This window comes from Mercenaria mercenaria, chromosome 6 (assembly GCF_021730395.1).
Source record: "Mercenaria mercenaria strain notata chromosome 6, MADL_Memer_1, whole genome shotgun sequence".
Lineage (NCBI taxonomy): Eukaryota > Metazoa > Mollusca > Bivalvia > Venerida > Veneridae > Mercenaria > Mercenaria mercenaria.
Genome location: NC_069366.1, coordinates 63186999 through 63211126, shown reverse-complemented (window position 1 = coordinate 63211126; position 24128 = coordinate 63186999). Strand labels below are relative to the sequence as shown.

The window sequence follows — 24128 nt, the reverse complement described above, 5'->3', positions numbered from 1 at the left end:
CTGACAAAAAATGAAATAAAATCACTATACAATCATGTACTATATATATTATTGCAATGGGCCGTTAATCTTGTTTTCCTCAACCAATCTGAACAATAGTTTGTAACAGAGTTACCAACTTCCCCTAACTACCTAGGGACACTTATCACAAATATTGCATGCCAATACCACATCTTCTCCTAAGTAATAGGACAACAGGCTAACAATGTATATAAAGTACAACTATATATCATAGAATTCAAGATTCTTTGAAGATGTTATGTAATTTGAAAATGTCTGGGAATCTATAATTGGTGGATGCTTTCACATGCAAATATCTGCATTTTAAAGATTAAATGTAAATTTATTTTTAAATTGGTAAGGAAAAATAAATAACAGGAGCTATTTTAACTTAAGAAAGATAGTAATGTTGCTGTTTTAGTGAATTTACTTGTGCATTGTCTTAAATTAGTCATTTTTTTTTTTTACTTTATGGATGTCAAATCCGGATAAATGATGTAACGCGATTATTTCTGGTTTATCAAACTTGCTGAACTAGCTCAAGCCATCAAAGAGATTCTGAGACATTACAAGGAAATGGAAATACTAAAATGTTAACTGTTATCTGTTACAAGCATCCATTTGTTAAAACAATTTTCCTTCAAGTAGATGTATGTGATGGGGAAATGCAAAATATTGACCATTATGAAGTACATTACATCATTAATTTTCATACTGGACTAGCTCTTGTAGATTTCATGGCTGGGTCTTATATGAAATTAACTCTTACCCTGCTAAATTTCAGTAATGAACATGTTCATCTTTCAATTTGGACAATACCAATAACTGTTGAAAAAGGGGTGCTAACCAAACAAATACTGACTAAATGGCAAACAGTGTAGATGCACAGATGTGCAGGCTGATCAAGATCTACATTGGTCACAAAGGCAGAATCAATCGTGTGAAGCATGATAACAATTAAATCCCAATACAGCAGTAAAATCCCATTTCATTAAAATTTATGTCAAAAAGTTAAAATCCAGGAATTTACATTCCCATGATATAGCAGTTTTGGCCAAAAACATAAAATTAATTACCCATGAAGTTTATTAATTTCCCTTTATTCAAGAGTTACCTTTAAAACACCAATAGGTAGAGTATCTGGATCTATGTTAAGTTTTGAGGTCTCGTTTAACTTCTGTAGAAACTGCTCTGGCTCAATCTTCCCATCCTGTAATAACAAAAGTAATTAAACAAGAGGCCCCCATGAGGGTCTGATGCCCTATGCGTCTTGCTTCACAGGTATTGCAGTATTTTGTTACAGACATGTTCACAAAACATTTTCAGCAAGTTCATATGAAATGTTAAGTCCATGATTACTTTCAAGTGGTTGTCAGAACTGATGGTCTGTCTCAATTGAAATTTAAACTTGAAGTTCTACTAACATTTGCAGTCAAAATATCAATCTCAAACTCAAGGCGAGACCAAAAAAGGTTTTGTGAACATTGGGCCCGATGTTTTACCTAGGTCAGCTTATGTAAAACAAGAGCTCTGCCAAGCAGGGCAACATACGCCCAAAGGTTTATATCAGAGGATGGGAGTAAATTTAGAGAATTTGACTGTTGAAGCCCAAAGGACATGAACAACAAAGGGGAGAAATTCCAAAAATAAAATTCTAAGTCCACAAAAATATCCTTATAAGGTACACATATGTCAAAATACACCTAGAAATTGGAGGTGCTATCCATGTTGTACCACAGAAAAGTAGTTTAGGTTTTTCCCTACGGCAATAGTAAAAGTTACAGAATCAGCTATTTATAGTAACATAAAAGGGAAGTAATTAAAAAAACATTATAAGTGAACAAAAAAGAAATCTGCCAAATAAAAACAAGAGTGCCGCAATGCAGAGCAATATACATATAAAACAAAGTCATATGACCTTTGACCCCTAAATGTGACCTTGACCTTGAAGCAAGCCATCCGAAACGTGTTCTGCATGTCATCTCGATGTGGTGAACATTTGCACGAAGTTTCTTTGAAATCCTTCAAGCAGTTAAAGAGTTACAGAGCAACAAACTCTTATGATCTTTGACCCCTAAGTGTGACCTTGACCTTGAAGTGAGCCATCCAAAACATGCGCTCTGCATGTTGTCTTGATGAGCGCAGATGACTGATGATGTCACGTAAAACATATCAAAAGAAAGCCAAATAAAATTGCGTGATTGGTCGTACAGATTCCTACCTGATTTAAGGTGCTGGATGCAAGTAGTGAACCTAACATATTTATACTGCCTGTCTGTCATTTGTTTTACCAGAACAGCCTCAGAGCTTAGCCAGAAATTGACAGGATGACCGTACAGAAAGAAGTTTAGAAAACGTATAAAGAAATGTTTTTTTTTGTTTTTTTTATTTAACGTCGCACCAACACATGATTGGTCATATGGCGACTTTCCAGCTTTAATGGTGGAGGAAGACTGCAGGTGCCCCTCCGTGCATTATTTCATCATGAGCGGGCACCTGGGTAGAACAACCGACCTTCTGTAAGCCAGCTGGATGGCTTCCTCACAGGAAGAATTCAACGCCCCGAGTGAGGCTCGAACCCACATCGATGAGGGGCAAGTGACTTGAAGTCAGCGACCTTAACCACTTGGCCACGGAGGCCCCTATAAAAAAATTTACAGAATTTTTACAATTTTTTTTTTTGTCTTATTTACAAGATGAGTATTTCATCACATCGATGAGGGGCAAGTGATTTGAAGTCAGCGACCTTAACCACTCGGCCACGGAGGCCCCTATAAAGAAATTTACAGAATTTTTACAATTTTCTTTTTTGTCTTATTTACAAGATGAGTATTTCATTTTGCCTTTAATTTTTGTTCAAGATCCTTGAAACAAACACGGCATAGACAATGACAGCACTGAATGCTTCTAAAGTGGAAGTCAAAGAAAGATAACTCTGTATTGGAGATTGAAAATCACATAATACTCTTATTGGGCCTTAAGGATATAGTGACAGAGTTGTTAAAATGAAATGTTATTTCAATGACATCTTTAATTACTGATATTCTGTATATGATAATTATACCATTAAAATAATATAATAAGGTCTGATTGAAGTTACCCAACTGATAAGCATGACACAGACTTTCCAAAATGATAAGTGGAGTTTGGGGAGTTCAGCTCTTCAACAGGAAAGGTACGATTGGTGTACTAACTTATACCATTCAAGTGGGTTATTGAGTATAGCGTCCATCTCTACTCAACCCCAGTGCTTCCTCATGAACTCAGCCTTGGTGACCTTGAGCTTGGGTATAATGGGCATAGCCCCTGCACATACTTTGTTTGTATGCTGGACAATGTTCATGCAAAGTTACAGTAAGATATAAGCGATAGTAATAAAGATATGACAGAAAAAAAAATCTGCCAAATAAAAACATGAGCACCTCAATGCAGAGCAATTTATACACATGAAACAAAGTCGTATGACTTTTGACCCCTAAGTGTGACCTTGTCAAGGCAAGGCTTGACCTTGAAGCAAGCCATCTGAAACATGTTTTGTGCATGTTGTCTTGATGAGCACAGATGACCGATGATGTCACGTAAAACTTATCAGAAGAAAGCCATATAATATTGTGTGATCGGTCGTACAGATTCCCTACCTGATTTTAGGTGCTGGATGCAAGTAGTGAACCTAACATATAACATATTTTCACTGCCAGTCTGTCATTTATTTTACCAGGCCAGTCTCAGAGTTTAGCCAGAAATCGACCGGATGACCGCTCAGAAAGAAGTTTAGAAAACATATAAAAAACAAATTTACAGAATTTTTACAATTTTCTCTTGTGTCTTATTTACAAGATGAGTATTTCATTTTGCCTTTAATTTTTGTTCAAGATCCTTGAAACAAACACGGCATAGACAATGACAGCACTGAATGCTTCTAAAGTGGAAGTCAAAGAAAGATAACTCTGTATTGGAGATTGAAAATCACAAAATACTCTTACTGGGCCTTAAGCAGTGTGCCCATACCACGTGACTTTGACGTCATTTTATGGCTAAGACGGCAAGCCAAATTCCGTCGATTCGATTCTTCAAAGTGGCGTAAGTTCTTTATTTCTTGATCAAATATGACCAAATCAAGCGCAGGCTAAGGAAAAAAGTGAGTACTTCACTCACAAGTAAACGGTTTTATCAACAGATGAACAGTTTTGGCCTGAAAACGGGAAAACTGTTTTGTTCAGAGAAAATGAGCATGGTAAGACGGCAAGCAAGGGCCCTTTTTGACAGAAAAACGGATGATTGTACACATCAGAGGTGTCGCATGTATTACCGATTCACAGGAATTTAATGCCGGTTCTGTTGGAGGCGTTAACTGACAAAAATGTAGCCGAATTATTTAAAAACTTTTTAAAAATCCAAAATATGCTAAGACGGCAAGTCCGCTAAGACGGCAAGTCATTTTTTATAGTAATATCGTCTATGGAGTCGCACTTCTCTACAAGCGGTCACTGGATGTTTACCAATAGTAGATCATTCTACTTCTTGTCAAAACTATAAAAAAAAAACATTAAAGAACCATTATATAAGTGAAGTCATTTGATGTTTTGAACTACGTTATATGCTTTTTTTTTGTACAGCTAAATTGTGAGGCTTAATAGATAAATTAAACGAGAATTATGATTTGCTCTAGCAGGATTGGCATATAAGTGAGAACTGTTCTAGAAATGTTAAGAATTCAAAAGCTACACATGTATACCATCTTGGATGTACCTCTGCGTGTCGGTCTTTAAGATTAAAGTATGTTAAAGCGTTTCGAAAACTAAAGAACAAATATATAGTTGGCAGCAGGCAACAACAAATAATACACATTTTTGACCTAATAATACTACTTTATATGTTCACAAGTCTGTTGTACATATGTTTGAGTGAATGTTTGCTTGACAAATCGTTATGTATTAAAAATAAGGCTACTTATTAAGAAGAGCCATTTTGTCGACTTCCACAAATCAAAAACACAATTTTCAGATATATAGAATAATGTTTTGACAAATAAGAATCTTATGCTTAACTCAGTCTATAAGCTAGAAGACATGCTTTAAAAAGTATTCCTATGTAGCTGTGTTCAAAATATTGAGTAGAATAGAAAAATCTTATTTTTTCCCCAAAATTTAACGCGATATCACATATTAAAATAGAAATGGAAACTCCACAGGTCGCTCAACACAACAAAAACGAAAATGTTGCAGGCTCGGTTTGATTGAGCCTGTTCATGGATGGTAGTGGAAATGCATGCTACCGTCCACGCCCTCTAGCCCCGGGTTGAGCAGAACTCAACATTTACACATGCTAAAAGTACCGTGAACAGCAATTTAGAGACATCCGCAGATGTATTCAAACGATGATGAACATGGAACCTTCGCGTGATACACGTGTTGAGGCGTGTAATTCCATGAAGAGCGGCGTTTGGTCCCCAGATAAAATAAAGGGTTTGCCCCAAACGAGAAAACAATGGGCAGAACTAAACAAACTAGAATTTAGGAAGGGGATCTGAGGTTATGGAGCCTGTGTATCACAGGAACAGTCAAAAGACAAAATTAAAAAGCAGACACCATATCCAAGGGGTGATTAAACAATACCCAAGGCTATGAAAGCGGGAGTATTGTAACCACCCACAAATACACCAACTTTCACAATTCTTGGAGAAAGGGTTGAATAATTCTACACATTTCTGCAAAATCAACTTCTTGTTTAGCCGAGCCTAATAAAATAAAATGTACTGATGTCAAGATTTAACGACCTGTGAAGTTTCCACTTTTTTCTATTTTAAGTAATCTTGACACCAAAACATTAAAAATGTTGCAACCCTACTTCTTTAATTCATGGGTTGTTGTCTTTAAATTCCACTACCTTGTTAAAATGTTTGTACAAACGACCGACCCTGCTACAACAACAGTAGAAGTCAGTGGGGTCCGCCAAACTGGAAACTAGACCTGTATCTACCCCAAGATCCTGCTGTTTCGACTTCCGTGCAGTTTTGAGATAAGAAAAAGAACCATACACATGAAAATCATCGGGAGAAGACGCAAATGCCCGTTGATATGCTTTGATTCAATTTTGCTTAAAAGAAATCAAACAGTTTCATTTATCGGGCACACATACTTAGAAACTTCACATCAGGCAAACATCAACATTTGATATACTAAGATAAGATTTATTAATTGAGTCGGAAATTCAAATTACAAGTAACATTAGCTCTGATGAGATTTTTAACCGACTAGAAATTCTCGTTATGTACTGTTTTGATTCTATTTTGCTTCATAATCTATTTTAAAAACTCTGTAGCTTTTACTCTGTTTTATTAACGTTTATCAAAATGACAACTTTCATGTAAATTTTTCAATTCAATAACAATTATAATAATCCGGGACTGATGTAATGTTGTTAAAAGTCATAGTAAAGTACATGTACCCCTAACATCTAAATGTATTCAGGATTTGCAAGGAATGTCAATTATTTATCTTGTAAGTATTAATATAGGTTATTACATTAAATATCGAGACAAATATGTAAGTTAACCAAACGTGTACTTGCATCACGACCATTTTCCTTAAAGCCCTGCTCCCGTCCTACCTTTTAACTTGAATTGTCACTGAAAAAGCATGAAAATCCTGACTATGAACAGTGACGTCTGTCAAAATAGACTCTATTGTATATGAAATTCTATATGAAATACCTGTGCTTTTGCGTGCTAAAGGTTGGCACGTGACCGTTAACTGTTACCTATTGTAATCATGGGTTGCATACACACAAAAGAATTTGAATAGCCGCTGAGCAGGGCTTTTACCTGTAACGTGTAGCTTTCCATGTAACAGTGGAGCACTGTAGCAATTAATATACTACATATATAATTATTTTTAAAAAGGAAATCTTAAACAAATATTTTGACTCAGCCTTACAGAGATATTAAAACGATAAAGCAAAATGTTAAATAATAACTAATATGAATCAGTCGTTATAAAAGCTGTACAAAAATAAGGGTAAAATAAGAATAAAGGGAAGTAATTCAGAAAGAAAATCTATTTTTAAATTAAATAAAGCAGTTTATCATTTAACTTACTCCTACACAGTGATCTCCCTTGTCATTTGAATCAGGACAGGTAGAAAAAATAGCATACAGATCTATATCCTATACAAGTACAAAAAATGATTCAGATCATAATTATGCTGTTTTATTACTGACGAGTGCATTATGTATTAAGGCTAAACTAGAGAAATCTTTCTTATACGTTTTGAACTATTTTTGTTCATGGCATATTTTTATGCGCTTCGGTCACGTAATTGTTTTAAAGGAATACACCTCCGCTTTTCAACTTAGTCATGCTCGATGGATCAACAGACTTAAAAACATAATTGTAATACAAAATGACGCATTCTTTAACCTTATTGTATTTTCATATGTATGAAAATATCAAGCGACTGTAGAACAATGTTCAGAAAACATCAATAAGAATATTTGTCGATTAGCCCGAAAAAAACGGGCAAAAACCTTCCTGCGGATTAATCTGTCTTTCAGTGAAAATGGTTAGGCTGATATTTTTGCAAGTTCTGGAATACGGTATATTATAGGTCTCAACCACTTCGTGGGTTCAACCTAAAAATCAATTTAGCAACATCCGATGATGTATTCATTCGGCGATGCATATGGTAATTTCAATGATAGTGTGTAATTCCACCAAAACGGTGTATGGTCCAAAGTAAAAATAATTGTTTTGCCTTAATGAGAAAACAGTGATGATAAACCGTTCATATCTCTTTTGCCCAGCACTAGTGATTTAAGGAGAAGATGAAAGATGATCAATGAATGTCACTGAACTTTTATGTAAGTGTTCATCGAAGGTTCCATGTTCACCGCCGTTTGAATACATCTGCGGATGTCTCTGAAATGCTTATTGTACTTTTAGCATGTGTAAATGTTGAGTTCTGCTCAACCCGGGGCTAGAAGGCGTGGACGGTAGCATGCATTTCCACTGCCGTCCATGAACAGGCTCAATCAAACCGAGCCTGCAACATTTTCGTTTTTGTCGTGTTGGGCGATCTGTGAAGTTTCCACTTTTCTCTATTTTATTTCACAAGCATTGATAAAACATAGTAAAAATGTTACTGACGGACGGATTGATAGAAGGATGGATGGCCTGTAACCACGGAAGTGTTGAATTATTTAAGTTGGTGCAACTAGGTATATCTAATAAAAATGACTTGCCGTCTTAGCGGACTTGCCGTCTTAGCATATTTTGGATTTTTAAAAAGTTTTTAAATAATTCTGCTACATTTTTGTCAATTAAGGCCTCCCACAGAGCCAGCATTAAATTCCTGTGAATCGGTAATACGTGCGACTTCTTTGATGTGTACAATCATCCGTTTTTCTGTCAAAAAGAGCTCTTGCTTGCCGTCTTACCATGCTCATTTTCTCTGAACAAAACAGTTTTCCTGTTTTCAGGCCAAAACTGTTCATCTGTTGATAAAACCGTTTACTTGTGAGTGAAGTACTCACTTTTTTCCTTAGCCTGCACTTTATTTGGTCATATTTGATCAAGAAATAACGAACTTACGCCACTTCGAAGAATCGAATCGACGGAATTTGGCTTGCCGTCTTAGCCATAAAATGACGTCAAAGTCACATGGTATGGGCACACTGTTAAGGATATAGTGACAGAGTTGTTAAAATGAAATGTTACCGTATTTCAGTGACATCTTTAATTACTGATATTCTGAATATACATAGTTTATATACTACATGTAGTAGTTTGAAGATCTGTATATGATGATTATACCATTAAAATAATATAATAAGGTCTGATTGAAGTTACCCAACCGATAAGCATGATACAGACTTTCCAAAATGATTTGCATATACAGATACTTACAAAAATATGTTTAAGCATCTTGACTCAAAGGTCTACTTATCAACCAAAACACTAGAGGATGATTCAAATTAAGTTTTAGAATGTACATTACACTGCAATGAGGGTGATACTTACTACAAGCTCCTGTATGATGTCTCTCACACTACTCACTTTGACTCTTGGATTGCGGGTAGCCAATCTGATATGTGTACACAGAAATTCCTTGCATTTCCTTGCATCTTCTCCCATTTCTATATGCTCAGCAGCACCTGTAATACACAGTAATAGCTATCTTTCATATAGGAAGGGGCCAACAATGAATTTCAAATGACAAGTGTGTTTTATTGTGCTAGCAACTGAAACACATTTTGAACTGTTGTCAAATAAGTTGAAATGGCAATTAGACTACTACTGTGTTAGCAGATGTAACAAAGTGTCAAATGAAATCAAACTAAGCGGCTGTAATGTACATTTAAATCAATGTCATGCTGAAATTTAGATAATTTTGTAAAGCTGCTGTAACACAAATTTTAACTGATGTCAATATAGCACATTGCACCTAGTTTTTCAACCAACTTAGTCCTAGTTTCAAACATGACCAAATTTTCATAGAGAGAACATTCTGGTCAGATTTAATAAATTATTATTATTATTATTACTATTATACCAGATTTATATAGCGCCCTTTTCATGATCAATTTCACGTTCAAAGAGCAATCTGACAAGAGGGACAGAGTGAGACAAAGCCCCCACGACAGAGAGATCAGAAATCAGATACAGGCTTGTCCGGCTAACTTAGCCTAGCTCGTTGCGAATAGACAGCCTGGTTCTTTAACGTGCCCAGTGTATAGCACTGATACACGCAAGGATTGCCTGGGTTCCTGACCAGTACACCTCTAGTTGGGTGGGAAACACTGAAAAGCGTTTCTGAAAATTCCCGAGTAGCTGCCGGGGATCGAACCCCCGACCTCAGGATTGGAAGGCCAGTGTGCAAACCACTGAGCTATCCATCCACCAAGATCATGTAGAAATTGTGGCCTATAGAGTGTTAGAAAGCTTTTTCCATGATTTGACCAAATGAACTAGATTCTGACCCCAAAAGACGCAGTATGGAACTCTATGATTAATACACTATTTTTTCAAGTCAAACATTTTTACCAATATTAACAATGGACCAAAAGTGTGATCTTTAAAGTGTAAACAACAAAGTTGTTGATGACATGCAACAGATGCCAAAAAATGACAGACACAGGGTGGTCACATTAGGTTATTTTGATTAAATATGGGCAATGATGGATAGACAGACAGTTCAAACACTATGTGCCTCCCTGGTCTTCAACATCAGGACCATAAAACAACAGGTCGGGGTAATCATCCCGGGATACCACGAGATTACCCGGGATACCTTTATTTTACATAAAAGTTTTAACTGTTTTTGTTTAGCAATAAATTGAGCGTGAATATAGGTGTATCCTAAGTAGGAGACTCATAACACGAACACCGGGACGCCTGATTCATCTGAGAATCGCATACTGCATAATAGTGATGAAACAGACATCCCGGAGTATGCTTTATGAGCAGTATAGCCTACTTACAATATTCTTAAATTTATGCTTTATTTATTTCAGAAATAAGTACATCTAAATAACAAAATAAGTATTTGCAAGCATTCTTAAGGTGTCCCGGTGTATGCAGTTTATCACTGTAATCGCGAAGAAGAATCGGGCATCCCGGGGTTCGTGTTATGAGTCTGATACTTACGATACACCTATATTCATGCTCAATTTATTGCTGAATATGATAAAGCTGCAATAAAAACAATTAAATTCAAAGCTTTCTATAAAAATAAAGGTATCCCGGGGTGTCCCGTGGTATCCCGGGGTGTTTACACCGACCATAAAACAACAGGTGGGGGTGATGTGGAGGGAGGAGCATGGGCAGGTCTGCAGGATGTACAGTAGGGATTCTAAGATAAAATATCAAAAAACTCATCTGAAAGAAAAGTACAGTGAAACCTGTTTTAAGAGACCTCTTAAGGGAGAGCAAAAGTGGTCTCATAAGACAGGTGGTCTAATTTAATACAGGTTCAATCTATATGAAATGCACTAATTTAGAGGGACCTAAAATTAATGGTCTTATGGTTTTGCATAATACAGGTGGTCTCTTTAAGCAGGTTTGACTATAAACAATACAGATCAGAGAAGGGGTAAATGGTGAGGGGTGGGGATGTGTGGGAGGGGATGCGGGATGGAATGAGAGTTGCTGAAATATAACATAAAGAAAATGATCTGAAAGTAAAACAAAAACAATGCCCCTTCACAAGCAGAATAAGACAGGGCAGTAAAAATAACAAGAGCTGTCAGTGGACAGCCCGCTCGACTATTCTCAGTGCTTGATAGTATAATATAAGCAATGAGTAAAACTTTAACATTACAATAAGCATATTCTATTAGTCGAAAAGGGGCCATAATTCAGTAAAATGCTTGATAGAGTTGCCTCCTCCTTTTTACAGACTGGGGTCATGATGGTTAACAAGTATGCAAAATGTCAAAGCAATATCTCAATGGACTTTGAAAATATTTGGGGTGGTACGCAAACTTCAACATTTATTCTAAGTCGAAAAGGGGGCATAATTCAAAATGCTTGATAGAGTTGCCTCCTCCTTTTTACAGACTGGGGTCATGATGGTAAACAAGTATGCAAAATACGAAAGCAATATCTCAATGGACTTTTAAAATATTTGGGGTGGTACGCAAACTTTAACATTTATTCAAAGTCGAAAAGGGGCCATAATTCAGTCAAAATGCTTGATAGAGTTGCCTCCTCCTTTTTACACACTGGGATCATCATGGTTAACAAGTATGCAAAATATCAAAGCAATATCTCAATGGACTTTGAAAATATTTGGGGTGGTACGCAAACTTTAACATTTATTCTAAGTCGAAAAGGGGGCATAATTCAAAATGCTTGATAGAGTTGCCTCCTCCTTTTTACAGACTGGGGTCATGATGGTAAACAAGTATGCAAAATACCAAAGCAATATCTCAATGGACTTTGAAAATCTTTGGGGTGGTACGCTATCTTTAACATTTATTCAAAGTCGAAAAGGGGCCATAATTCAGTCAAAATGCTTGATAGAGTTGCCTCCTCCTTTTTACACACTGGGATCATGATGGTTAACAAGTATGCAAAATATGAAAGCAATATCTCAATGGACTTTTAAAATATTTGGGGTGGTTCGCAAACTTTAACATTTGTGTGACGCTCATGCTAGGATAGCCCCCCCTATTCTTCGAATAGTCAAGCTAAAAATTGAAAATAACAATAATTTCAGAGCAGCTGATACTACAGTACAATATCAAGTATCTGAACTGCATAAAAAATGGGTGAGGGGGATCTCTGTGACCTTCACCTGTGAGCCACTGACTCCAAGATCAGTTGGAATCTGATTCAGTGGAATTTAGTCACTGTGTAAAGTTTGAAAGTTGCAGCCGTTATATTTACTGACTTAGAGCTGGGAAACATATTGAGTGAGGTCCCTGTGACTTTAAACTATTGTCTCCAAGACAACAGGGATCTTCCTCTTGTAGTGTTCAGTCATTGTGTTAAGTCTGAAAGACATAGCCGTTACATTTTATGACCTAGCGTCCAGAAACCATTTTCAGTTTCCAGGTTACTGTGACCTTGACCTGTGACACAATGCCATTCCATAATGGGTCCAATTTTATCAAATGGGCATATAAAATTTAGGACTATCCCTGTTACTTTGACCTGTAAGCCACTGACATCAAAATCAAAAGGGATCTTCCTCAAGTGGTACTTATAGCCATTTACGTAATGTTTGAAATCAGTAGCTATTATACTTTCTTAGCGCCCGGAAACGAAAAAATTACCAGAAATTAAGTCAGATCCCTTCGACCTTGACCTTTAAGGCACTTACCCACTAAGGATCTTACTCAGTCATTGTCTAAAGTTTGAAAGCTGTAGATATCACATTTTATGACTTACAGTCCGGAAACCATTTTCAGTCTCCTGGTTACTCTGGCCTTGACCTTTGACCTATTTACCTCGGAAACAACAAGGATCCTCCTCAAGTGAGTTATCATATAAACTTTGAAAGCGTAGCTCATATACTTTGTGACTTAGAGTCCAGAAATAAAAAAAACATAGATAGGGACCTGTAACATTGCCCTTTGACCCACAGATGCACAAGTCAATAGCTAAGGGATCTTTCTCAAGTGATATTTAGTCATTGTGTTAAGTTTGAGACCCCTAGCTCAATGCTTTATGACTTAAAGTCTGGAAACTGTGTCAGTCTCCAGGTCACTGTGACCTTTACTTTTGACCTACTGATCCCAAAAGCAATAGGAATACTTATGAGCGGTGTTTAATCATCCTGTAAAGTTTGAAAGCTGTAGCTGATGTAATTTCTAACTTAAAGTCTGGAAACGGAAAATGTTGACAAACAGATGAACAACACCATTCCATGAATACATTCTGCTTTTTCAAAACAGCCAGATAAAAAATTGTACACAAGTTGCCAAACATCCTCACTGACCTGAAGTGCTGGCTCCAGCTGCTGACATAGTTACTAGTAACCAGCCTGCCTGTTGGGTAAATACCTCAAATAGCAATACTGCAGCTCACAGCTGGTACTGTATTTCTGACATAGGATAATCAGTTTTCAGATACTCTTCAATCTCAGTCAATCTGCCACTGTGAATGCTGTAAAATAAAAGAGTGTAAAAGAAACTAGAGCTATCACTAAAGGTGATGAATGTACCCCCCGCATGCAATGACACAGTACATTGCAATTTGACGCACACAAGATTGCATAATTACGTGGACTGTATGTATATAGACTGTATGTATACAGTAAAGTAAAAAAAAAACAAAGTCCCATAACTATGCAGAATATTTATCTAAAAGAATGTAACATGCACCATGCACAACTAGGGTTGGTACTGATCACTTGTGTGAAGTTTCATTAAATTGTGTGTAAGGGTTTGGTAGATTAGGCATGCACAATATTGCATATGCAGACTTTATGTACCTGGTATGTTAACAAGAAACAAAGTCCCATAACTCTGCAATTTTTGTCGCTGAAAGAACCTAACATGCCCCATGCACAACTACTGTTGATACTGATCACTTGTGTGAAGTTTCATTAAATTGTGTCAAGGGGATGAGGAGAGATGGTGCGCACAAGATTGTGTCTATGTATATAGTACAGTAACAAAAAAACAAAGTCCCATAACTCTGCAAATTTTTTTTCTGAAAGAACCTAACATGCCCCATGCACAACTACTGTTGTTACTGATCACTTGTGTGAAGTTTCATTAAATTGTGTCAAGGGGATCAGGAGAGATGGTGCGCACAAGATTGTGTCTATGTATATAGTATAGTAACAAAAAAACAAAGTCCCATAACTCTGCAAATTTTTTTTCTAAAAGAACCTAACATGCCCCATGCACAACTACTGTTGGTACTGATCACTTGTGTGAAGTTTCATTAAATTGTGTCAAGGGGATCAGGAGAGATGGTGCGCACAAGATTGTGTCTATGTATATAGTATAGTAACAAAAAAACAAAGTCCCATAACTCTGCAATTTTTTTTCTAAAAGAACCTAACATGCCCCATGCACAACTACTGTTGGTACTGATCACTTGTGTGAAGTTTCATTAAATTCTGTCAAGGGGATAAGGAGAGATGGAGCGCACAAGATTGCGTCTACGGACAGACAGACAGTCGGACAGACAGACAGACAGACAACCTGAAACCAGTATACCCCCCCTTACAACTTTGTTGTCGGGGGGTACAATGATGTTTATACAGAAACAATATTTTAGAATAAATTGTAAATTAACTAATACACAACACTGTCTATGACAGAATGACCATTGGAAGCTTTACCTATACAGGGTACTCAAAGGCATCCAAATACTGGCTGCATAGTGGTCCAGTCACAATAACTAAGATAAAATCCAAATACTGGTTGCATAGTGGTGCAGTCACAATAGCTAAGTTAGCATCCAAATACTGGTTGCATAGTGGTCTAGTCACAATAGCTAAGATAGCATCCAAATACTGGTTGCATAGTGGTCCAGTCAAAATAGCTAAGATAGCATCCAAATACTGGTTGCATAGTGGCCCAGTCACAACAGCTAAGATAGCATCCAAATACTGGTTGCATAGTGGTCCAGTCACAACAGCTAAGATAGCATCCAAATACTGGTTGCATAGTGGTCTAGTCACAATAGCTAAGTTAGCATCCAAATACTGTTTGCATAGTGGTCCAGTCACAATAGCCAAGCTAAATAGCATCCAAATACTGGTTGCATAGTGGTCCAGTCATAATAGCTAAGTTAGCATTCAAATACTGGTTGCATAGTGGTCTAGTCACAATAGCTAAGATAGCATCCAAATACTGGTTGCATAGTGGTCCAGTCACAATAGCTAAGATAGCATCCAAATACTGGTTGCATAGTGGTGCAGTCACAATAGCTAAGTTAGCATCCAAATACTGGTTGCATAGTGGTCCAGTCACAATAGCCAAGCTAAATAGCATCCAAATACTGGTTGCATAGTGATCCAGTCACAATAGCTAAGTTAGCATCCAAATACTGGTTGCATAGTGGTCCAGTCACAATAGCTAAGATAGCATCCAAATACTGGTTGCATAGTGGTGCAGTCACAATAGCTAAGTTAGCATCCAAATACTGGTTGCATAGTGGTCCAGTCACAATAGCTAAGATAGCATCAAAATACTGGTTGCATAGTGGTCCAGTCACAATAGCTATGTTAGCATCCAAATACTGGTTGCATAGTGGTCCAGTCACAATAGCTAAGTTAGCATCCAAATACTGGTTGCATAGTGGGCCAGTCAGAATAGCTATTTTAGCATCCAAATACTGGTTGCAAAGTGGTCCAGTCACAATAGCTTAGTTAGCATCCAAATACTGATTGCATAGTGGTCCAGTCACAATAGCTACGTTAGCATCCAAATACTGGTTGCATAGTGGTCCAGTCACAATAGCTAAGTTAGCATCCAAATACTGGTTGCATAGTGGTCCAGTCACAATAGCTAAGATAGCATCCAACTACTGGTTGCATAGTGGTTTAGTCACAATAGCTAAGATAGCATCCAACTACTGGTTGCATAGTGGTCCAGTCACAATAGCTAAGTTAGCATCAAAATACTGGTTGCATAGTGGTCCAGTCACAATAGCTAAGATAGCATCCAAATACTGGTTGCATAGTGGTCTAGTCACAATAGCTAAGGTAGCATCCAAATACTGCTTGCATAGTGGTCCAGTCACAATAGCAAGGGTGTAACAATATATCGTAATTCACTGTATCATGATACATTAGTCTGGCGATACGTGTATTGTATTATAGGCCTGTTTCATGATACAGAAACGATACACTGAAAAGTAGAAACATTTAATGAAAACTTTAATATAACTAATCAGTGTTAAAGATAGTAATTAAATTAATATATCATTTAAAACAGCTTCTTTAACTTGAAAGCAAAATTTCAAGTACTGTTTAAGTGCAGGAACATTGATTTTTCTTTTTCATTTTGTCACTTGTCAAAAGATTTCGACTTTTAGATTGTTTTATATTTGTGACTGGCAATCTAAAGATACTGCCCATAAGAAAAATAACTCAATATTTCCTACGATCACATCAAATTAGTCAGACTAATTTTGTCACATGAATGCTTACTTACGGTATTCAATTTGTATTGCGATATATATCGTATGGTTGCATCTGTATCCCGATATGTAATGTATCTTGAGACTAGCGTATCATTACACCCCTACATAATAGCTATATATGTTAGTTGAGTTCAAGACTATCAATGTAGCAGTGGCCAGTTCGGTCCTGATTTAAGGCTAATGTTAAGTAATGACAGACCGTTTTTTTACTTTAATAAAACTGGTCAATGTTCGGCCACATCACAATCCAACGTTGCACTTTTTACTCAAAGAAGTAGCAAAATATTCACCAATTCATGCAGATGTTACTAATTAAAACATTCCCAAATTCATGTTATCAATCTTCCAATTTCACTGTTTATGTTAATATCTATATACTTAATGTTGAACTTATTGTCTCATCATGGGATACATTTGTATGCAGTAATTAGATATTCCGTAAAAGCACATAAATGTTATGGAGGAGCAGAAACAATTTTACTTGACCTTGAATATTGACCCTGACCATAGACTGCCAACAATGGGTCATGTGCTTGACATGACGGGGAACATTTCTGTGTAATAATAAGAACTCCTTCACTGTATATTAAAGTTGTGGAGAGAAAACTAATTTTTACTGGACCTTGAACACTGATCTTAACCTTTAACAGACAAGCATAGATCACTTGTTGACATATTGCCTCATCATGGGAAACGTTTGTGTGTAGCACTAAGATAATCCATCAATGCACATAAAAGTTAGGGAGCGGAAACAATTTTACCTTGACCTCCAAACAGTGACATTGACCTATGACCTACAAGCATAATTCATGTATTTGCATAATCTATATATTGCCCTCTATACACATACCAAGTTTTATGAACTTAGATTAAATATTTTTTGAGTAACTGCAGGATCCAGATTTGTGGCCAGACAGATGGACGGAGGGCATTCCGAGTCCCCTCCAGTGTTCCAGCAGTAGGGGACTAAAAAGCCCTGTATGACTTAATATTATACAGTATGACTGATATCATTAATCTTCCATCTCTGATTCTGTGTGGGAAGATATGACTGTTTACTTGACCTTAGATCCAGTCACCCCAAAATCAATAGAGGTCATCTAAACTGCATCCTATGAAGTTTAAACATTCTGGGTCCAGTTTGTTTGTTTGTTTGTTTTGGGTTTAACGCCGTTTTTCAACAGTATTTCAGTCATGTAACGGCGGGCAGTTAACCTAACCAGTGTTCCTGGATTCTGTACCAGTACAAACCTGTTCTCCGCAAGTAACTGCCAACTTCCCCACATGAATCAGAGGTGGAGGACTAATGATATCAGACACAATGTCGTTTATCAAATAGTCATGGAGAACATACGCCCCGCCCGAGGATCGAACTCGCGACCTCGAGATCCGTAGACCAACGCTCTTACCTATTGAGCTAATCTGGGTCCAGTGGTTCTAAAGTTATTGATATAGGAAACAATTTTCCATGTTCAGGCCCCTGTGACCTTGACCTTTGATTGGGTGCCCCAAAAACATTAGCAGTCATCTGCTTTGTAAGTCCTATCACCCTATGAAATTTGACGGTTCTATATCAAATGGTTCTCCATGAAGTGTGATGGATTCTTGCCCCTGTGACCTTGGCCTTTAATCAATTTCCAGTCCAAATTGAAACTTTCCTTTTGTCCTTTTCCAACTACTACCATTAAGTTTTGTCTTGTAGACTCGTGGCACGTATCTATCAAATACAACGAGTGGCGCCAAAAATGTATGCGCATCGTTATAATTATAAACAACCCTAGCTAATAATATTTTTTTTAATAAACAACCAGTCAGCGGTCGGGATTAATGATGTCAGCCAAAAATTCAAACAAGCTTCTAAACTTTTTAACATAAGTCTAATATATAGACTGTGGTGAAAACCAGTGTTTCATGTGTTTTTCAGTTTGAGCTGAAGTGATAAGATATTTACAAGGCACACAAACAGGTATTAAAGTTTTGCCCACAGATCAGAGACTATTGCAAAATCAAGGACTTAAACCATGTCTGATAATTTGTTATGTTAAAGTGAAGTCAAGGCTCCAAAAAAGATTACAAAGAATGAGAATAATAATAATAACAAGCAGAATCTGAGGGGGGAGTCGTGCACCACCAAATTTATCCCCTAAGGCTGAAAAACACATCGAGTCGCCGAGTTTAATAGAAGAAATTCCGACAGAAAGTGAAGATGCTTTAGAGGAAATGAAGGCAGAATTTGAACAATTAAACCACGAGAAGGTAGGCTACTCAAACTTCGAGAAAAGGAAGAATTGCACCAACAGTTAGAGGAGAAATGGACAGAAGTAGTACTTCAAACAGTGATAGTGAAGACAACAATAGTGAAAATAGTGTTTACTACGAGGGGTGTTCCAAAAATAATGTCATTTGTGTTTTATTTCGCGGAAATCGTGTCATGTGTACACAAAACCACCTCGTGTCAATAGAATGATCACTGAATTGTAACATAGGTAAATATCTCGCTCACACATTCACTGACCTTGGTACAATATACATTGCTTTAATATAGCGTATTCATTACACTTTACACAAAATGTCTGGAAAAAGAGCTGAAAATGTGCTTGAAATTAGGGCCTACATAAAAGGTAGGTCGCAACTCGGCATGAAGCTTGTAGATATTCACCGTGAGGTGTGCGACATTTATGGGGAGGGGCAAATGTCTCACAGGACTATTTGTAGGTGGGTAGCTAAATTTAGGACCGGACAGTAGCAACTCAAAGATGCTGCTCGCACAGATCGTCCTGCAACAACTACGTCGAAAGGTAACATCGAAAAAATCCTCAATTTGCTAAAAAAGGATGCCCGATTCACCGTCAGGCAATTGGCCCAAATGACAAACTTGTCGTTAGCACGAGTTCATGCAATTATGAAGAAACACCTAAAACTTAGAAAAATAAATGTAAGATGGATACCCCATTGGTTAACAGATGAACAAAAGAGGACCCGTGTAACAATTGCAAAAAAACTTAAGAACATGTACCCAAATTTCAGCAAAAAGGTTTTTGATAATATAGTTACTGGTGATGAAACCTGAGTTTATTACTTTAAACCAAAGCGGAAGTATTCCAACCAAACTTGGGTCACCAAAATTGCGAGATGCCCAAGTATTGCCAAACGAATACGAATGGTGAAGGTTTTGTATGTATTTTTTTCACTCATAAGGGTCCAATCATTCAAATTCCGGTACCAAAAGACAGTACGGTCACAGGAAAATTCTATAAACAAGAGGGCCATGAAGGCCCTGTATCGCTCACCTGACCTATTGACCTAAAGACCATCAAGATTAACATTCTGACCAAGTTTCATCAAGATATGTTCATAAATGTGGCCTCTACAGTGTTAACTAGCTTTTCTTTTGATTTGACCCCATGACCTAGTTTTTGACCCAACATGACCCAGATTCGAACTTGACCTAAAGATCATCAAGTTTAACATTCTGACCAAGTTTCATGAAGATACAGTCATAAATGTGGCCTCTAGAGTGTTAACAAGCTTTTCCTTTGATTTGCCCCCATGACCTAATTCTTGACCCAACATGACCCAGATTCGAACTAGACCTAAAGATCATCAAGTTTAATATTCTGACTAAGTTTCATGAAGATATAATCATAAATGTGGCCTCTAGAGTGTTAACAAGCTTTTCCTTTGATTTAGCCTAGTGACCTAGTTTTTGACCCCAGCTGACCCAGATTTAAACTTGACCTAAAGAGCATCAAGATAAACATTCTGACCAAGTTTCATTAAGATATGGTCATAAATGTGGCCTCTACAGTATTAACTAGCTTTTCCTTTGATTTGACCAGGTGACCTAGTTTTTAATCCTACATGACCCAGATTCAAACTGGACCTTAAGATCATCAATATTAACATTCTGACCAAGTTTCATGAAGGTATAGTCATAAATGTGGCCTCTACAGTGTTAACAAGCTTTTCTTTGATTTGACCTGGTGACCTAGTTTTTGACCCCAGATGACCCAATATCAAACTCGTCCAAGACTTTTTAAGGATAACATTCTGACTAAGTTTCATTAAGATTGGGCCAAAATTGTGACTCTAGAGTGTTAACAAGCTTTTCCTTTGATTGACCTGTTGACCTAGTTTTTGACCCCAGGTGACCAATATCGAACTCGTCCAAGATTTTTATTAAGGGTAACATTCTGACTAAGTTTCATTAAGATTGGGCCAAACATGTGACCTCTAGAGTGTTTACACGCTTTTCCTTTGATTTGACCTGGTGACCTAGTTTTTGACCCAAGATGACCCAATATCAAACTCGTCCAAGACTTTATGGAGGGTAACATTCTGACCAAGTTTCATTAAGATTGGGTCAAAATTGTGACTCTAGAGTTTTTAACAAGCTTTCCTTTGATTTCACCTGGTGACCTAGTTTTTGACCCAGATGACCCAATATCGAACTCGTCCAAGATTTTATGGAGGGTAACATTCTGACCAAGTTTCATTAAGATTGGGCCAAAAATGTGACCTCTAGAGTGTTAACAGTCAAATTGTTGACGACGGACGGACGGACGGACGGACGACGGACGACGACGGACGCCGGACACAGGGTGATCACTAAAGCTCACCTTTGAGCACTTCGTGCTCAGGTGAGCTAAAAAGTTGTTCTAAGAAAATTGAAGAACTACTACAAAAGTCGCCGCCCCAAAACAGGACTTAAGTACCTCCGACTTTTGCATGATAATGCACCCGCTCACAAGGCACGCATTGTGACCGAGTTTTTGGAGTCAGAGAAGGTTAACGTCCTTCCACACCCTCCGTTTTCGCCAGACCTGGCCCCCTGCGACTATTTTCTGTTTCCCAAACTTAAATATCATCTGTCTAGAAAGAGATACAAATCGAGAAATGCCCCTGGATCTGCTGTTTATCAGTATCTGATGGGTGTTCCCACAGAAGAGTTGGAACAATGCTTCCAAAATAGGATTGACCGGCTCAAAAGATGTATTCAGGCTGACGGAGAGTATTTTGAAGGGCAGAGCAAGTTAAAATGATCAGAACATTTGCAGTACAGGAGAACCGATGCAAATGACATTACTTTTGGAACACCCCTCGTATGTTGATAAAATTGATAATACTTCATGCAAATCTAAAAAGAAAATACCTGCATGACGTATAACAAGTATAAACACAAAATGTCTAGTAAAAAGTTAGGAATTGCAGTGAAATCGTTTGACAAAGTCAAAAACAAACAAAGGTATCTGAATGCACAGTGCTAAGAATTTGTTAGTTGTCAAATTTCCTTTCAAAATTTAGATTTGAATTTATTTGCAGCAGAAGAGCTTGAAATCATTGCAGATTCAAAAACTAAACAGAACAAGCCAGTCAATGATAGGAGGTTTATAGGCCACTTCCAACAGCCTTGCTGTTGAGTTAACCCTTTAGCAACGTGGTTAGTGTGTCCGCCTACAGATGTCGAGGTCTGGGGTTTGAGCCCCAGTAGGGATCTTGGTATTTTCTCTCCTAGGATTTACTGTAATGGTGTCAGAAGTGTTTGATGGACTCGTGCGGTGGGCATAGAGTTTCATTCTGGAGAGCTCTGAAAAAGTAAAGGGGGGAGTAAAGTGGTAGTAGGATTATAGGCCACTTCTAACAGCCTTTAGTGACGTGGTTCGAGTGTCCGCCTACAGATGTCGAGGTCCAGGGTTCGAACCCCAGAAGGGACCTTGGTATTTTCTATCCTAGGATTTACTATAATTAAAAAGAAGCTTATCCAAATATTGATAAAACAAGAATACATAATCAAACAAAGATTCATAGGAAGTGTCCGTTTGTTTGTTTAGTTCAAACAAAGAGCTATAAAAATATTGTATTTTATACCTCTTTGGTTCAAACAGGATAGATAATGTTTTTAGCAAAAAACAAGGAAGTGTTTGAAAACGTTTTTTTTAAGATCATTCTGTGTTCATACAATTGATATGTGGAACAGTTTGCCTGACAATATTATCAGTGCTACTAATGTATTACAATTCAAAACACGGTTAGATAGACATCATGGTGATACTAGATTTGATACCAGTAAAATTTATTAATCAACCATCGTCAGGTCAGAGACTTCCCCTGGATTGAGAGACAGTCTCTGGATCTAAAGACTGTCTCTCGTTTGATCGAAAGACTGTATGTAGCTTAAGTGTTAAAAAAACATGAAATCATTATTAAAACAATCATTTCATTACAGTCGCATTATTTATTCATTGAAACAACTTGTTATTTTAAGTAAACAAGAAACACATTTTCATAGAATTAAGTTAAATTTGCTTAAGCATTATAATAATTTACTTACTCCTTCATAGATTTTCATTGCTCAAGCTAATTTTAGTCTTTCGATCAAGACTTTTTGTCTTTCAAAAGACATTTTGTCTTCCGAAGGAGAGAAAATGTTTAGATCAAGAATGTCTCTCTATCTTGGGGAAGTCTCCGACATGATCAATATGACTCTACTGTTTAACAACCATTTGCCACCGGAAGTGTACTAGCTATTGGGTAGATTACATTAATAGACGTAGAAGACGAGTACCAGGACTTAGGAAGATTCTACAAGACCAATACAAGTTCCAATACAAGTGTCTGATGGCAGATTCTACTTTCGGTTTCAACATTTTACCATTTTTTCGCGATCCTAACTAATCACAACGATTCTCGAGGCTTGTTTTAGAAAAATGCTAATGTGTGATACATTTTGAAATACATCTTTGATGTCAACATTAGAAACGTCGTATAATTACTTATAACTAAACCTACATTTTAGTTTAGCAACGAATTACCCCGAATTCCCCGGGTACGGTTGCAGCTATTTCCCGTCTATTACCGTGCTGTAAGTTTTAGGCTATCTAAATGCCGTTGGGCGAAAAAGTTGTTGTTGATGTTTAAATCAAACTTTAATCTGACATTTTATTAGTATGTCGTAGCTATGGATTCTACCTTTCATGTTAAATATAAATATCCCCAATTCTACAACTTAAAATCAAAGAAGTATAAAAATTTATTTTTACAGCTCCTTGTTAAAAATTTTAAATATATGAAAAATGGTCTGCATGACTACACATGTATGTCTGAAATACAAGCAGGATTAAACAGTATTTAGAAGAATACCGGGTAATCATCAAATGCCAGGTCTGACCTGCGTGTCAAAGACATTGAGTTAAATTCTATTGATAAATGGATATGGTGTATATTCTTAGTGTAGCCTCTATAAGCAACTCTATAAACAACCGTCTATGTCAGACTCAGTTTTTGACGTCTGCTTTAGTTATTCTTTGGATAAAATATGCATGGTATTTCACCATTTCATCTGTATTGGTGACTTTTATTTTGATTTATTGAAAAAAAAAAGGATATGCCCTAAACAATTATTTTTACTTGATAGTTATAACCTTGGAAATATCATACGTTGGCCAACCTGTTTTTATAAAAAATCAAACTGCAACTTTAAGTGATGTCATTTTAAAACAAATTCCCAAAGTTTCCTCTGCAATA

The 24128-nt window shown here is 37.0% G+C and overlaps 1 protein-coding gene across 2 annotated transcripts in view; it reads right to left on the bottom strand.

Annotated features, from left to right (window-relative positions):
* The window catches only part of LOC128557796 (uncharacterized), a 38322-nt gene extending 14875 nt beyond the window's left edge, over nucleotides 1–23447 (bottom strand). The window contains exons 1-4 of one of the 2 annotated variants that reach the window (XM_053546098.1): nucleotides 23394–23447; nucleotides 13441–13607; nucleotides 9018–9151; nucleotides 1115–1210 (exon numbers count right to left, since the gene is read on the bottom strand). In XM_053546098.1, coding sequence (XP_053402073.1) covers nucleotides 1115–1210; nucleotides 9018–9151; nucleotides 13441–13468 — 258 coding nt within the window. In that variant the 5' untranslated portion in view covers nucleotides 13469–13607; nucleotides 23394–23447. The remainder of the gene's footprint in view (nucleotides 1–1114; nucleotides 1211–9017; nucleotides 9152–13440; nucleotides 13608–23393) is intronic. The other variant, XM_053546099.1, reaches the window with a different exon arrangement.
* Nucleotides 23448–24128: the final 681 nt, after the last annotated feature.